The 15,042-nt window shown below is 37.5% G+C and overlaps 3 protein-coding genes across 6 annotated transcripts; 1 reads left to right on the plus strand and 2 right to left on the minus strand.

The window, feature by feature from the left end:
• Positions 1-240: 240 nt before the first annotated feature.
• LOC131536503 (microfibril-associated glycoprotein 4-like) lies at positions 241-3,762 on the minus strand. Its single transcript, XM_058769481.1, has 6 exons — positions 3,427-3,762; positions 3,257-3,296; positions 2,961-3,167; positions 2,784-2,880; positions 767-934; positions 241-687 (listed from the first exon to the last, which is right to left on the minus strand). The coding sequence occupies exons 2-6, from the start codon at positions 3,260-3,262 to the stop codon at positions 434-436; spliced, it is 732 nt and encodes a 243-aa protein (XP_058625464.1). The 5' UTR covers positions 3,263-3,296; positions 3,427-3,762; the 3' UTR covers positions 241-433.
• Positions 3,763-5,386: 1,624 nt separating this feature from the next.
• pin1 (peptidylprolyl cis/trans isomerase, NIMA-interacting 1) lies at positions 5,387-10,260 on the minus strand. The gene is made up of 4 exons (XM_058769490.1): positions 10,096-10,260; positions 7,511-7,711; positions 7,323-7,433; positions 5,387-5,873 (listed from the first exon to the last, which is right to left on the minus strand). Exons 1-4 carry the CDS (start codon positions 10,151-10,153, stop codon positions 5,764-5,766), a joined length of 480 nt encoding a protein of 159 aa, XP_058625473.1. The 5' UTR covers positions 10,154-10,260; the 3' UTR covers positions 5,387-5,763.
• Positions 9,554-14,993, plus strand: ubl5 (ubiquitin like 5). 4 transcript variants are annotated; one of them, XR_009269994.1, is made up of 7 exons: positions 11,563-11,707; positions 12,003-12,060; positions 13,302-13,385; positions 13,473-13,510; positions 14,614-14,661; positions 14,709-14,770; positions 14,814-14,993. XR_009269994.1 is itself a non-coding variant. In XM_058769514.1 (6 exons), exons 2-5 carry the CDS (start codon positions 12,005-12,007, stop codon positions 14,655-14,657), a joined length of 222 nt encoding a protein of 73 aa, XP_058625497.1. In that variant the 5' UTR covers positions 11,563-11,707; positions 12,003-12,004; the 3' UTR covers positions 14,658-14,661; positions 14,709-14,993. The 4 variants fall into 4 exon arrangements, 3 of the variants coding, with proteins under 3 accessions (XP_058625509.1, XP_058625497.1, XP_058625488.1); XM_058769514.1 differs by having other exon boundaries at positions 14,709-14,993; XM_058769526.1 differs by lacking the exons at positions 11,563-11,707; positions 14,709-14,770; positions 14,814-14,993 and adding an exon at positions 9,554-9,852 and having other exon boundaries at positions 14,614-14,705.
• The last annotated feature ends 49 nt before the right edge of the window (positions 14,994-15,042 follow it).

Here is a 15,042-nt window from a genome sequence, read left to right on the forward strand (position 1 = left end):
CGGTTTTCGGCCTTGGTTTCCTCTTTTTCGGTTTTCGGCCTTGGTTTCCTCTTTTTCGGTTTTCGGTTTCGGCCAAGAATTTTCATTTCGGTGCATCCCTACTGTAAACACACTATGACTGAATCTATATGCATCAATCATTCATGTTCCAGAAACATAGTATTATTGCTGAAATCTGGACATATTCACGTTTTTAGGTTTAGATAGTATCAGGAAAGAACAAATTCATTATAGGAGTTTATTGAAAGTTTATAGAGTGAAGAACCATGTAAACAGTAACTCCATAAAAGATTTTAACACACTACACAACCAGCCAAACAATTCAAAGACAGATTTTCACATGATTCTTTATGCAGAAAAAAGAGGAATGAAAACCTTAAAATGTCCTAAAATGAGGTAAAAACATCTTCCTTTCAGAAGCACTGTAATGTTTCTAAGACACACGTTTGATCTTCATGCTGATGGATTTCATACTGACTGCGTAATTCTTCCATGATGACCAAGCTACACCAATGGCGTAATGGGTTGGATCTTCACCCCATAAATACACACCATTGGGGTTTGTATTGTGACAGGCTGAGTACCAAAATGCCCCAAGATACTGTTTGGCACAGCTATTATCTGCAGTATCTTGGTCCTTGTCAAAGGTGGAGAACTTGAATCCATTATGGCCAGATAAAGAGTCGCCTGCAGAGAGGAAGAGCATCACTGAGGACAATAACCCACTGGAAATGTGTTGTCATGAGTATAATTGACAGTGTCTTACCAGCTCCTCCATCAGTGAATCCTGAAATTCCCAGCTGATATCCGGCACATTCACAATCCACAGAGAAGAATGAGTATAGAGCAAAACCTTTCCTTCCTTCAAAGTCCTCCATATCCACTTTCAGCATGTACTTCCTGTTGCGTGTCAGCTGGTACATGTTCTCCAGCCCTGATCAAACACACACATGAAGAACATGTTCAACCAAACACTGGACATGAACATCCACACTGTAAAAAAACTGCTGTAAAATTTACAGAAACTTACTGGCAATTTTGGCTGCCAGTAAGACTGTAAATTTACAAAAGTTCTGTAAATAAATAATTGTAATTGTACAGTAAAAATACAGCAAACTCTTGCATGCTGTAACATTGTTGTGATGGTGTGTAAACATTTGGTAAACTTATTTCATTTGAGTCCACTGAGAAAGAATATTTCTTAATATAAAACTGCAAACACTTCATTTGTAATAGTAAAATTACTAAAAACATGACTTTAACTCAAATCGTTGCAGTTTATCATCAGCAATAGCACTTAAAGAGATCATCACTGTATCAGCAACTCTACAGTTACTGTCTTTAATCTCAACAACGTGACAATCAACAAAATAAATAAACAGATCAACTCTGAACATCACAAAACATGCTACTAAAACTCAACACAAAAAAATAAAAGCACATAGTAAGAATTAAAGACAATAAGTGGACAATTCAGTGGCATAATTTATTCACGCCGCAGTGCATGCTGGGAGTCATGGGTGAGTTTTGTACTGTGCTGTTACCCAGCATGCATTGCAGCATGAAGCTTTTGATTGTCACCATTGTTGAGATTCATACGCTGATTCTTGATGTCTGTGTGTGTCTAAATGTTTCTGTAGTATTTTTGTTTTGTGCATAAGATGTTTAAAATTTTTCAGTAGCAGTTTGTCTCATTCAGGGTCGTATAGCGATTGTAAACAACACCAAACTAACAAAACAACCCACACCATGTATTTAAAGATCAGTCTCTGAGTGAGATCAGTGAATCAAGCCACTAGATAATGATTCATTATCAATAATCGATCAAAACCAGATAATCACAAATTTTCTTGGATTTTCTTGCTATAACAAATGTGCTCTACAAACACAGTTACAGCAGCCAGAAAAGGTCAAGAGCCCAACTAAAGCAAACCCTGACCGCCACAATGGTGAGGTCAAACAAAATGCTTTCAATAAAACAACTAATCTTCTCAAATAATTTTTGTAGAGATATGAGAGAAATAAAGTCAAATTGTAATGTGTGAAGCTGGTAATGCTGTTTGTGGAGTTGTTTAATCAGATCTTGAGAGATTTAATGATGTCTTGTATTTCAGTTGAGTTCATCTAAGGCTGTGACTGAAGTCAGTTGTAGTTCTTGTTTCTCTTTCATTCAGTGATTCTGCTTGTTAACAGCAGGTGTTATCTATAAGGAGAGTAAATATTTAACTGAACTGTATTATTTTGCACAAAAGAGATCTGTTAGTTTAATGTAGTTTTGTGGGTCACCATTGTGGTGGAGAGTAGAGCCTGTGCTTCAGTCAATGATGAGCCACAAACACTACAGTTACTGTCTTTAAATAAAGCAGCAGGACATCAGAGTTGCTGATACAGTGATGATCTCTTTAAGTGCTTTACCACATGCACGTGTGTTATAATTGATGATAAACTGCAATGATTTGAGTTAAAGTCATGTTTTTAGCAATTTTACTATTACAAACTAAGTGTTCGCAGTTTTATATTAAGAAATTTCCTTCTCAGTGGACTCTAAGTTAACCAAATGTTTCTACACCATCACAACAATTTTAAAGCATGCAAGTGTTTGCTGTATTTTTACAGTACAATTGTAATTATTGATTTACAGAACTTTTGTAAATTTACAGTCTTACTGGCAACCAAAATTGCCAGTAAGTTTCTGTAAATTTTACAGCAATTTTTTACAGTGCACACAAACATACACATGAAGAACATGAACATCCACACAAACACACACTGTGAGATCTTACCCAGCCAGTATTCACTCTCCACATTCCCAAATCCTCTCTTGTACTGATTCCACGGCCGATAGAAATTCACACTGCCATCCATTCTCCTCTGAATCACCTGTGATGGGTTTATACAGAATATATGATTCATGATGAATGTTCTGATGTGTGTTTAATGATCTAAAGTCACATTTGTACCGTCCATCCTCCTTTGTCTTCATCTTTCCCATCTGAGATCATCTGACAGTAAACCCAGACAGGAATGTCACCTGCTGGATAGATGGAGTAAATCCCACTGACTGTTTGTCCTGAGTTATAGATGTCAGACCAGTCAACCGGTTTATTTACATCATGACCGCAATCACAGCCCAATAAAACAGGCAAAAGAGCTGCCAACACCATCATCTGCACGAAAGAAAAAGATGAACATCACACTGAAAAGGTGAAAATAATCTGTAGGAATGTGACGAAATTTTGGACACCGATGAACTTACCTCCATCTTCTCAGTAGATCACAGCAGAAATCTTTGTTTCCTTAAAGAGATGAAATAATTCTTTACTTAGACCACTTCATTGTATTAGTGCTTTTGTATAAAATGATATAAACATCTGAATGTCCAGACAGGTTTCAAGGAAAATGCTAGAGAATAAACCAGCAACTCACCGTTGGTGTTCTCCAGTTGTAGAGGAGACAAACGCTCCTTTAAATATCCGACGTTCAGGCTCCTCCTCAGTGTCAAAGTCCGTTTTAAGAAATTTTGGTAAAACATTCTTTTCGCACATTTAGGAATTAGACAAATTGTGAAAGAACGGAAACTCCCCAATACTACAAATCACCTATATGCACAGAAAGCTCTTAAATACCACCCACTTAATCACAAATAATCTTAAAATCATCAACAAAACACTAACAATTATTTTCAAAAATACATTAACCAGCTTTCCATAAATACCAGAACCACTCAAACAATAGATAACAGATTAACAGCCTGAATTCAACCTAAATAGGTCACTCATTACGCTGAATGAGTCTGAATGTAAAGAACTATATTCACCCTACTGCTGTAGGAGAAAGACCACTGACACTCTTGAACAAACATATCAATTCACTCTTTTGTTTTTTCATACAGAATGGTGAATATAATAGGAAAACTTCAGCTGATCAGAATCTTTTATCTTTTATTATCACTGGATTTGGTGACTCACCTTGTTTGTTCTTCAACAGGAGCAAGCTGGATATTTGATAGTGACTGAAATAATTGAGTGCAGAATTTCACAACTTTTATACATTTAATTGCACAAGTTGCTATATACTCTCGGACAGAAGAATCATCTGCCAAAAACAAACCTAAACAACAACACACTACATGCTGTCAATGATTCATCCCCACTAAAATGGAATGGGGTGACTAGATGAAGCCCATCACACCACTGAGCTAATCAAAGAGATGCATCTGTTGAAGATTTCTAAATTGGACGTTATGATGAACAATGCACTTCTTAATATTTTTATTATTTTTATTTTTTCCATTATCAGGGATGCAAACTCATCATGGGTGAAAAAAGGTGACAAAGACACGCAGTAAAATTAATTTTAAAGATTCACTTTTCATTCTTGGAGATGATATGAAAAAAATTGCCAAAAATTCTGGTGGAAAACAACTTTTAAGATGACAGTTACATGAAATTACCATTATATCCAGTAGATGGCAGCAGAGGATCACTCATCTGGGCTGCGTTTCCCAGAAGCATCGTAAGCTTAAGTCCATCGTAGACCCATTGAAACCAATGTATCGACGATCAACTTAGGCTTACAATGCATTTGGGAAACGCAGCCCAGCTCAGTTGCCATTTCCACTCCCTACGTCTTGGATTTTGAATTTATTATAAAATGGCTATTACAACACTTTTCAGTACTGTTCTGAAGTAGTATAGCAAGTAAAATTAAATAATAATGCCTTAAATTCAATCTAAAGACATTTCAAAATATTTAAAAACTACAGTTTTTAAACATTGCCTTAAAAAGCACACATCAAAAAAGTTTTATCTTTAACCGTAGAAGCTGCTAAATATATTCAGCCAACACAGATTTGTTGCTGTTGTAGTTTTGTTACTCTGCATCACTTAATGCACAGGTATATTTTTGACTTTGGCTTGTCGGATAGTTCTTCAAGCCCAGTGTTAGTTATCACTGTCAATCATAGCAATGACTGACGGAACAATTTTTACACTCCTGAAACTTGTTAATGGATTATGTAGAGAAACCGAGCAAAGGCTACTCTTATAGCGCCACTGACCGAGCTCCTGATGTACTCAATCACTAACTAAACAATAAAAATCATTCTCTTATTTACACAGAACGTATGATTTGCTATAATACTCAATGCGGCAGAAACACTAAATAAACTTGTGTAATTTGAAACCAGAGCGCGCACACAAAAACACACAGGAGCATTTAAAAGCGGTTGACTACAAGCGGGTACAGAATTGAATTGGTACTAATGCTACTGTAAAAAGACCCCCCCCCAGTGAGAGTGTCTAAGAAGGGAGTTTTTTCCCCGTAACCAGAAAAAGTGATTCACTAAGCTAAAGATAATTTCATGCTTAGAGATAAAACAGGAGCATTTTCTTTAGTGACATGGTAAATTTTATTGGTCATTTTTTTGAGATCTGTCATACGATCGTCTACTGTCCATCATCAGAGCTGGTCCTGTGACGTTCAGGCACCAGCGCCGCCGCAGGACAGCAGATCATGCGAGCGTTTAGCCAAGCCGGATGAAGGAATGCTGGGTAGAGATGCAGGATTCGCGGCCTGTCAAAAGGGATCTGTAACATGTACGGTGACTGAAATACCTAATGGACTTAACGTGCAGCTCTGACAAGCCAGGTGAGGTTTTTCAGGGAAACAGATTAAGATAAGGAATCCTGGGATAGTGTGTGTAATGTGTGTGTTATCTGCGGGATGAACAAATGAAGGTGTGACGGAGAGGGAATCCGGCCGTTATCCGGTTCTCAGGATGATGTGAACTCCTGAATCGGTGAACACTGGGCCGCTCATGTCTCCGATCTTCAGCGCGAACGAGGCGTCTTCAAACGGCTTCTGCATTTGACCTGACACACACACACACACACACACACACACAGAGAGAGAGAGAGAGAGAGAGAGAGAGTCAGAGAAAATATGTAGATAGCACACAATGGATAAAATTTTGCACTTCATGTAACTTCATAACCAAGGCAATTACAGTTAACAAACTAAAACAATTTATATTTTTACTTGAAATAAAACAAATAAAATATTAAAATAAGTATATAAATTTATATCATTGTGAGAACTTTTTATTTAATCTACTTTCCAAGGCAACAATTCTCATTTTAATTTAGTTTGACTTGAAATACTAAAATACCTAAAACTAAGTATATATTAATACAATTAAGAATAAAACTACTAAAACTGATCAAAACACACACACGCGCGTGTGTAAAATAAGACGACAAATTTAAGATGTTAGCCTATTAATAAATCAATGTTAAAAAAATAACACCGTTCATAATATCGCTTTCCCACATCATTTAAGATTATTAACACTTAAAGCTAATTAAGTTAATGCATTTTCTATCATTAACTAACAATGAGTCATTTGTTACAGTATTTAATAATAATTTTGTAACTTATTTCATAAAAACACGTCAGTTCATTGTAAGTTCATTAGCTCGGGTTCATTAAATAATATTAACAGATGTAACTTTGAACTTTCATATTGTATTGGTTAACGTTGAAATTAACATTAGCTGAGATTGATCAATTTTTATATTTGAAACATAAAACGAAGATACTTTAAATGTGAAATTAAAACCGACAGCAGGTGGCAGCAAGTCAGTGTTAATAAGTGAGTCACTGCGATTGAACCGAATCATTTAAACGGTTGATTCATTCAGGAACCAAACACTGTCATGTTGCTCAGAGACGCAAAAACAGTGCTAGAGTGATTTTTGTTGGCAAAATTTCCTGCTTCTTTTGCTCTATATGGTGTCTAAAATGTAAGTCTCTTGATATTAACGTCTTGTTTATTGAACTGTTGCATAAAATCAACATCACATTTGTAATCATGCTGACTTTTGGAGAAAAAAAAAAACAGCACTCTCCGTGTGATATTAATGATATAAAATATAGGCAATATATTTTCTGCCCCCATATCTTAAATTATGTGATCATTGTAAATGCATTTTAATAGAACCGTGCAGTGAAAGAAGGCACTCGTACGCGCACTAGTTTAACGGATTAACGGATTAATTCTGTGCCCAGGTGTCGCATTTGGCACAAATATAAATACATATTATTGTATTTATTTACAATAAATATCTAACGTTATCAAATGAAACCGTACAGCATAAGTATTACTGCTGTACTTTAGATTAATGTCTGGTTTAGTTTAACGCAGTGACTACATCAATGCTGTATGTTGCATCTATGCTTACACAACTTTTACTCAATGTTAAAGCACGCAGTAATCAGTTTACAGCAGATGATGCTGATAATGGCGCATCTCTTCGTCTTACCCCTGCCAAACAAGCCCAGGTCTCCTCCGTTCCTCGCCGAGCTGCAGTCGCTGAACTGAGACGCCAAACTCTCAAAGTCCTCCTCGCAAGACTTGATCTGTTCAATGTACTCTACACACACACACGTCTGAATTAATAAGTGCACCTCACACAGCACGTGTACGCTGACACACGCGTGCGGCTCTTACTGTGAATGAGCTGCAGCGCCTCCTCTTTGCTGCGCGTGATGTTCTCCTCTCTCCAGGAGGACGGCCGGCGCGACTGGTTGTGTTTGACCAGCAGGTGAGAGCAGCGGACCTTCTCCAGCTCGCCCGCTCCATCAGCCCCCGCTCCGCTGGGCCGCTCCCACTGACTCGCGTTAGTGATGTGATTGAAGTAATAAACTCGCCCTGAGACACACACACACTCAGCTCATTCTCATCCCAAATCAACATAAATCACAACAGCAGATTATGCGTTACATACAGAACATGGGGCCTATTTAAGGACTAATTAAGATGAATTATGACACGTGTAGCATTAGAATTAACCAGATTTTCCTCATTATTTAATTTTTTTTTAACATTTAAAAGATACATATACACATATATACACACACACACATATATATACACAAACACACAATGTTGGGGAAAGTTACTTTTAAAAGTAATGCATTACAATTAGGGCTGCACGATATTGGAAAAAACTCACATTGCGATATTTTGTATTTCTGCGATATATATTGCGATATGAAAAAAAAAAATAAATAAATAAAAAAACTCCAGATGACTTGAAAAGCTATTTTTTCCAGTAAGTCTAACAGTATTCAGGTATACTGGTTGAATAATCAAATGTAAAATAACACTGTATAAATTAAATCTAATAAATCTGTTAAAGCTACAAAAGTGATTTTTCTCTGTGTTTTGCTGTTTGATTAACATTCATGACACTGAAAGCCTTAGGAACATTAAACTGCTGTGAGCCTATACTATCCATTTTCTTTATCAATTTTTTACCTTCACCTAAGCCATAAGCAACTGTGTTTACAAGGATACTTGCAGAGACATGCATTTTGACAGTTTCGCGCGTATGTGTCATTTCAGGCACAAATAGACACGGAACTGAATGGAATTCAGTGTTCACATATATACAGTATAAATATAACGGTCAGTATACTAAAAATCGCACATCCTGCGATGTGACTATCGCGGATGTGCATATCGCGATATCGATGCTGAAACGATATATCGTGCAGCCCTAATTACAATATCGCGTTACACCCTTAAAAAAGTAACTAATTAAGTTACTTAGTTACTTTTTAATGGAAAGTAATGTGTTATGTTACTTTTGTGTTACTTTATAAATATGAGCAGGGCTTGATTGTGTTTAATATAATAAGTTCTATTTATAGCAAATGTAAAAACCCTTTCACACCAAAGAGTGTAATGAATAAGCCTCAGGCTGAAGGAAAAGTAAATTCACGTCTGTACAGTAGAGCGCAGGAGAAGAAGGTTCAACACTCTTCAGCAATACAAAAAACAATGAAGCACAATTGTTAGTTTATCTAAAGTCATTTTTGCTTTTTATTATGGTTGAACTGGATCATCAAAAGTCAGCAGCAAAGACATCGGTTAATAAAATGGGATTAGATACATTTGTGTTATTTAACATATTTAATTATTGCAGGTTTGCGTCATATTCTGAGTTTGAATTCATTTTGTTGAATACTAAATCAGTTTTTTGCGAGTGAGATGAATTAATGCACATTCACATTTAGTCTAGAACTACAGTAACATCATGTTCACACACAACGCCTCTGTACTTCTGATTTCTCTCAACATGGGCACAGGAGAGCTGTCAATCAATAAATGGAAAAACAAAGTAACTGGCGTTACTTTATTGAAAAAGTAACTCCGATATTTTCTTGTAAATTAAAAAGTAATGAGTTACTTTACTAGTAACTTGAAAAAAGTAATCTGATTACGTAACTCGTGTTACTTGTAATGCGTTACTCCCAACACTGCACACACATACATATATATACATATATATATATTAAATTTAAAAAATGTACTATGATTCAATTGCCAATGTGTCCGTCGAGCAGGGATGGGCACCTTCGGTCCTGGAGGGACACACTAATCAAACACACCTGCCTGTAACTTTCTAGTGATCTTGAAGACATCGGTTAGCTTCTTCAGGTGTGTTTGATTAGGGTTGGAGCTAAACTCTGCAGGACACCGGCCCTCCAGGACCGAAGGTGCCCATCCCTGCCGTACAGGGTTGAGTCAGCTGGTCATTATAACGGAGTTAACCCTTCAGTGACCTGATCATCCTCACAGTGTCTGTCAGTGATCTACAACAACACTAACCAGTGAGGTTACATTAACATTTATTGCACTACAATACCTGACAACACAAAAAGTATCCATTGACTACTAGACTGTGGAGATATAACTGGGACTGAACAGGGAAAACGAGCAGTTAACCCTCAGATGGCCAAACAGCAGCCTGGCCCAGACGTTTGTTCAGAAATGCACACATCCAGGTAATCAGATGCCCAGATACCGTGTGTCTGGTGTTTTTACTCATCTCTGCACTGACCGGCTCTGAATCAGGGGTTCGTGGCGGCTGTAAGCCAGCGGTCCGTTATTCGGGGCGGGTTTCGCAGTGTTTTGGCGCGGTTCGGTGTCGGTTAACGTTAGCCAGTTAGCATGCGCATCTGCTCACATGCGCACAAACAGCGACTCTGTTCCGGGTTTAACTGCGCCGCGGCGCCGCTGAGCCTCACCTGAACTCCGGCTCATGCGCTTCTCCCATCCGGACGGCAGCTTCTCGTCGTCGGACATGATGTGAAGGTGCTGTCGGTGTCGGTGTGGCTCGGTTCGGTGCGGCTGTGATCTGATGCCCCGCCGCTGCTGTTGCTGTGACCGGATCGACCGGCAGAGGGCGCCCGCGCACACCTCGGCACGCTTTTGTCTGTTTGAAACATCAGAAAACAACACTTATTTTATTTTATTTTTTTTGTGTTGATTAATTTGGAATAATTATTTCTGAATTACAAATTGAAGCACGCCTTATTATTCTTTATGCTATTATTTAAATGAAAAATTCGTATTCAGTAATCAAAATAGACAGTGATTGGTCAAATATAGATATATAAAAGTCAAGATATATAACAAGTAAAAGTAAAAAATAAAAGATAAATAAAGATATAACGTATAGCCTAGATATAAAATGATTCTTGGATCTTAAATAAAAGAATAAAAGATAAAAGAAGCACTTTCACTAGTGATTAGGGAGTTTTGGACCCCACTGCAACTGTATTATAATTATATGATAAACTAGGAAATATTGTCAGAAATGTTTATATATTAAAAATTTTACAAAAAATATGAATCCTAAAAATTGTAGAACATAAATGCAATTTAAAAATGTGAGAAATAAAATAAATAAAATATAGATTAAAAGTGTAGAAAGTCATACATTTAAAGGACATAAATAAAGATTAAAACTGCAGAAAATAAAAACCGGAGTAAATAAAGATGAAACATTTTAGAAAAATGTAGGGAATAAAAAAGTGCAGAATAAAAAAAGTGAGAAATAATGAAGATTACAAATTGTGGGAAATTTTAAAGAGAGAGAGAGAGAGAGAGAGAGAGAACAAATAGAGAACGAGAAACACTTTCTGCTGATGTGTCCTAAATATCACAATGTGAGGGAAACACTTCTCCCCAGATTTGAAGCATTGATCCCATGATTTACTGAACTTAGTGATACTGAGAAGATGCCCTTCTTACTCGGAGAAGATGATAACACAGCTGCACTCACTGCTAAATATGTGTTAACCATTCACAATCTCACAGAAGGTTAAACATGATTAACTCTAAACTGACTTACTTTATCTTTTCATTTATTTAGATGGATTTTATTTATTATTATTTATGTTGTTTTTTTATGTTGTTGTTATATATATATATATATATATATGTGTGTGTGTGTGTTAATGCTTTGGCAACATTGTGCTACACAGTCATGCTAATAAAGCTGAATTGAATTGAATTGAATTGAGAGAGAGAGAGAGAGAGAGAGAGATAAAAAAAAATGTGTGTGTGTGTGTATATATATATATGTTATTTAATAAAACTAGACTTAAAATGGAACTGATGTGATTTTAAATAAGACATTCACGACGCCTTAAATCGGTTAGCGGCAATTTCCATGGTGAACTCGTCCTACGGACTCTTCTTTGAATATCATTGGCGAAACTCGCTGTCAGTCAAAGGTGCGTGCATCTGATTGGTCAAATGTGAGCGGATGTTTTCTTCACGGCTCTGGTTTACGGCAAACGCCTGCGAGAGAAACGCGTCTGATCATCTGCGGGAACAAACGACAAAAATCAGGTAGAAATCGTCCCGTTTACGGGTTATTTATACATGTGTTCAATATTACTTTTTTGTTATATGCTATAAAGTGTGATGCATTTGCTTGTTTAAGTGAAACACATCGCCTTTTATGAAATAAATGCTTCTGGAAGAGTTAAAGCCATAATAACAACGCTGCGATTAAAATAATCACAATAAACGGATAACCCCCAACATTACTTTAGTAATAATTATATAAAGAGGTCACTGACAGAATGCAATGTATATACAGCATGAAGCCTCTAGTACTGAGAGCTCCGTGATTGTGTTTCAGAGATGATTGAGGTGGTCTGTAATGATCGTCTGGGGAAGAAGGTTCGGGTCAAATGCAAGTATCCTTTGAAACACTGAACTCCTGTTTGACCTTGTGTGTGTGTGTGTGTGTGTGTGTGAGAGAGAGAGAGAGAGAGAGAGAGTGTGTGTGTGAGAGAGAGAGAGAGAGAGAGTGTGTGTGTGAGAGAGAGAGAGAGTGTGTGTGTGTGAGAGAGAGAGAGAGAGAGTGTGTGTGTGTGAGAGAGAGAGAGAGAGAGTGTGTGAGAGAGAGAGAGAGAGAGTGTGAGAGAGAGAGAGAGAGTGTGTGTGAGAGAGAGAGAGAGAGAGAGAGTGTGTGAGAGAGAGAGAGAGAGAGTGTGTGTGAGAGAGAGAGAGAGAGAGTGTGTGAGAGAGAGAGAGAGAGAGTGTGTATTGTGAGGTGTGTGTGTGTGTGTGAGAGAGAGAGAGAGAGAGAGAGTGTGTATTGTGAGAGAGTGTGTGTATTGTGAGAGAGTGTGTGTGTATTAGAGAGAGTGTGTATTGTGAGAGAGTGTGTGTATTGTGAGAGTGTGTGTGTATTGTGAGAGATGTGTGTGTATTAGAGAGAGTGTGTGTATTGTGTGAGAGAGTGTGTGTGTGTATTGTGAGAGAGAGTGTGTGTGTGTGTAGAGAGAGTGTGTGTGTATTGTGTGAGAGAGTGTGTGTGTATTGTGAGAGAGTGTGTGTGTGTATTGTGTGAGAGAGTGTGTGTGTGTGTATTGTGAGAGAGAGTGTGTATTGTGAGAGAGATGTGTGTGTATTGTGAGAGAGTGTGTGTGTGTGTGTGAGAGAGAGTGTGTGTGTATTGTGAGAGAGAGTGTGTATTGTGAGAGAGAGTGTGTGTATTGTGAGAGAGAGTGTGTGTGTGTATTGTGAGAGAGTGTGTGTGTGTGTATTGTGAGAGAGTGTGTGTGTGTATATGTGAGAGAGAGTGTGTGTGTGTGTATTGTGAGAGAGAGTGTGTGTGTATTGTGAGAGAGAGGTGTGTGTGTGTATTGTGAGAGAGTGTGTGTGTGTGTATTGTGAGAGAGAGTGTGTGTGTGTATTGTGAGAGAGAGTGTGTGTGTGTGTATTGTGAGAGAGTGTGTGTGTGTGTGTATTGTGAGAGAGTGTGTGTGTGTGTATTGTGAGAGAGAGTGTGTGTGTGTATTGTGAGAGAGAGAGAGAGTGTGTGTGTATTGTGAGAGAGTGTGTATTGTGAAGTGTGTGAGTGTGTTTGTTGGTTCTTGATGAGGCAGCAGGTGTGGTTTGTGTTGTTTTTGGTCTTTACCGTGTGTGTCAGTCAGGAGGACACGATCGGAGACCTGAAGAAGCTGATCGCAGCGCAGACCGGCACTCGGTGGGACAAGATCGTGCTCAAGAAATGGTGAGAGCGAATGCTGAGCAGATGAGCGGAAAACACAGCAGTCGAGCGTGATTGTAACGTGACGTGTTTGTGTGTGTTTGTGTGCAGGTACACCATATTCAAGGACCACGTGTCACTGGGAGACTGTATCCTTCACACAAAATGAAAATGTGCTCCCTCTCAGGCCATCCGAGATTAGGATGAGTGTGTTTCTTCATCAGATTTGGAGAAATGTGTCACTGCATCAGTGTCGGGTGAGAATCCATACGATGCAATAATATCACGAATACAGCGATTCTGCCATAATCGATATATTGCTAGACAATCCTGTAACGATACATCACGACATCTAACTATGAAAACAAAATGACTGTGAAAAGGTTAAGTGCAAGTTTTCTGTCTTTATTCAAGTCCAAAGAAAACGGCACAAAACATTCTGTAAATCAAATTGAACTAAAACTAAATTTAACTAACAAATGTTAAGTGAATTAATCATTTTATTCTTGGGCTGATTAAAAGCTTACACATTTCTTTGTGTAAACCAACACATTTAACAGCTTATCAACTTTATATATATATATATATATTTAAACCTGGTACTTTTTCAACCCTCATCATAAAAACGGAGCACCGCACGCATGACACAATTTTATCTCAAGTTCGTTATATGTAGACGCGCGGCAAGCACAAAAAATATATAGATACTTGGTGCCAGAGTATCGATAATGTCTTTCTGCAAATGTTAATTTTTATTTATTTTTTGGCTGAACTATTCCTTTAATTCATCTCAAACCTGTGCAAACAGTGTATGTGAGGCAGAAAAGCATTTCATTGCTTAGTTACTTATATATATATATATATATATATATATATATATATATATCAGTAACACTTCAAAATAAGGTCTAAATAACATAGTTAATGAGAAACATTTGTTTCCATATTTATTCATGTTTGATAGCATTAACAATCAACACTTGTATGTTTATTAACTAGTTCAGGTTAGCTCAGGTCCATTAAACAGTATTAACAGATTTGATTTTAATAGTGTATCAGTTCAAACTAACAGTAATTGAGATTAATACATGCTGACTAAAGAAATATTGAACTGAAGCAGGTAACAAATGAAACATTATTGTAAAAGTGTTACCAGTGTTATATCAAATGAGTTAGTTCCTGATCTTTTGTGCTCAGTTTTTGGAGACATTTGTGCATTTATATCGTTCATATCCTTGACTCTGAGCGTCAGATGAAATCCATGACGGCATGAACCTCGAGCTCTATTACCAGTAGAAAACACACACACACACACACACACACACACACACACACCTCAACACATCTCACACACACACACACACACACACCTCAACACATCTCACACACACACACACCTCAACACATCTCACACACACACACACACACACACACACAGCAACACATCTCTCACTCACACACACACACACACACACACACAGCAACACATCACACCACTAACACACACACACACACACACAGCAACACATCACACCACTAACACACACACAGAGTTTGTGGAGCGAGTTGTTTTCATCATGTCTCGAGGCATCAGAATATTTGTTCAGTTGAATTGTTTTGATATTGTTTGGAAATAAAACTCATATTTATGTACAGACAAGTCTCTGTGTTTGTTGAACAG

Source organism: Onychostoma macrolepis, chromosome 01 (assembly GCF_012432095.1).
Source record: "Onychostoma macrolepis isolate SWU-2019 chromosome 01, ASM1243209v1, whole genome shotgun sequence".
NCBI classification, from domain to species: domain Eukaryota; kingdom Metazoa; phylum Chordata; class Actinopteri; order Cypriniformes; family Cyprinidae; genus Onychostoma; species Onychostoma macrolepis.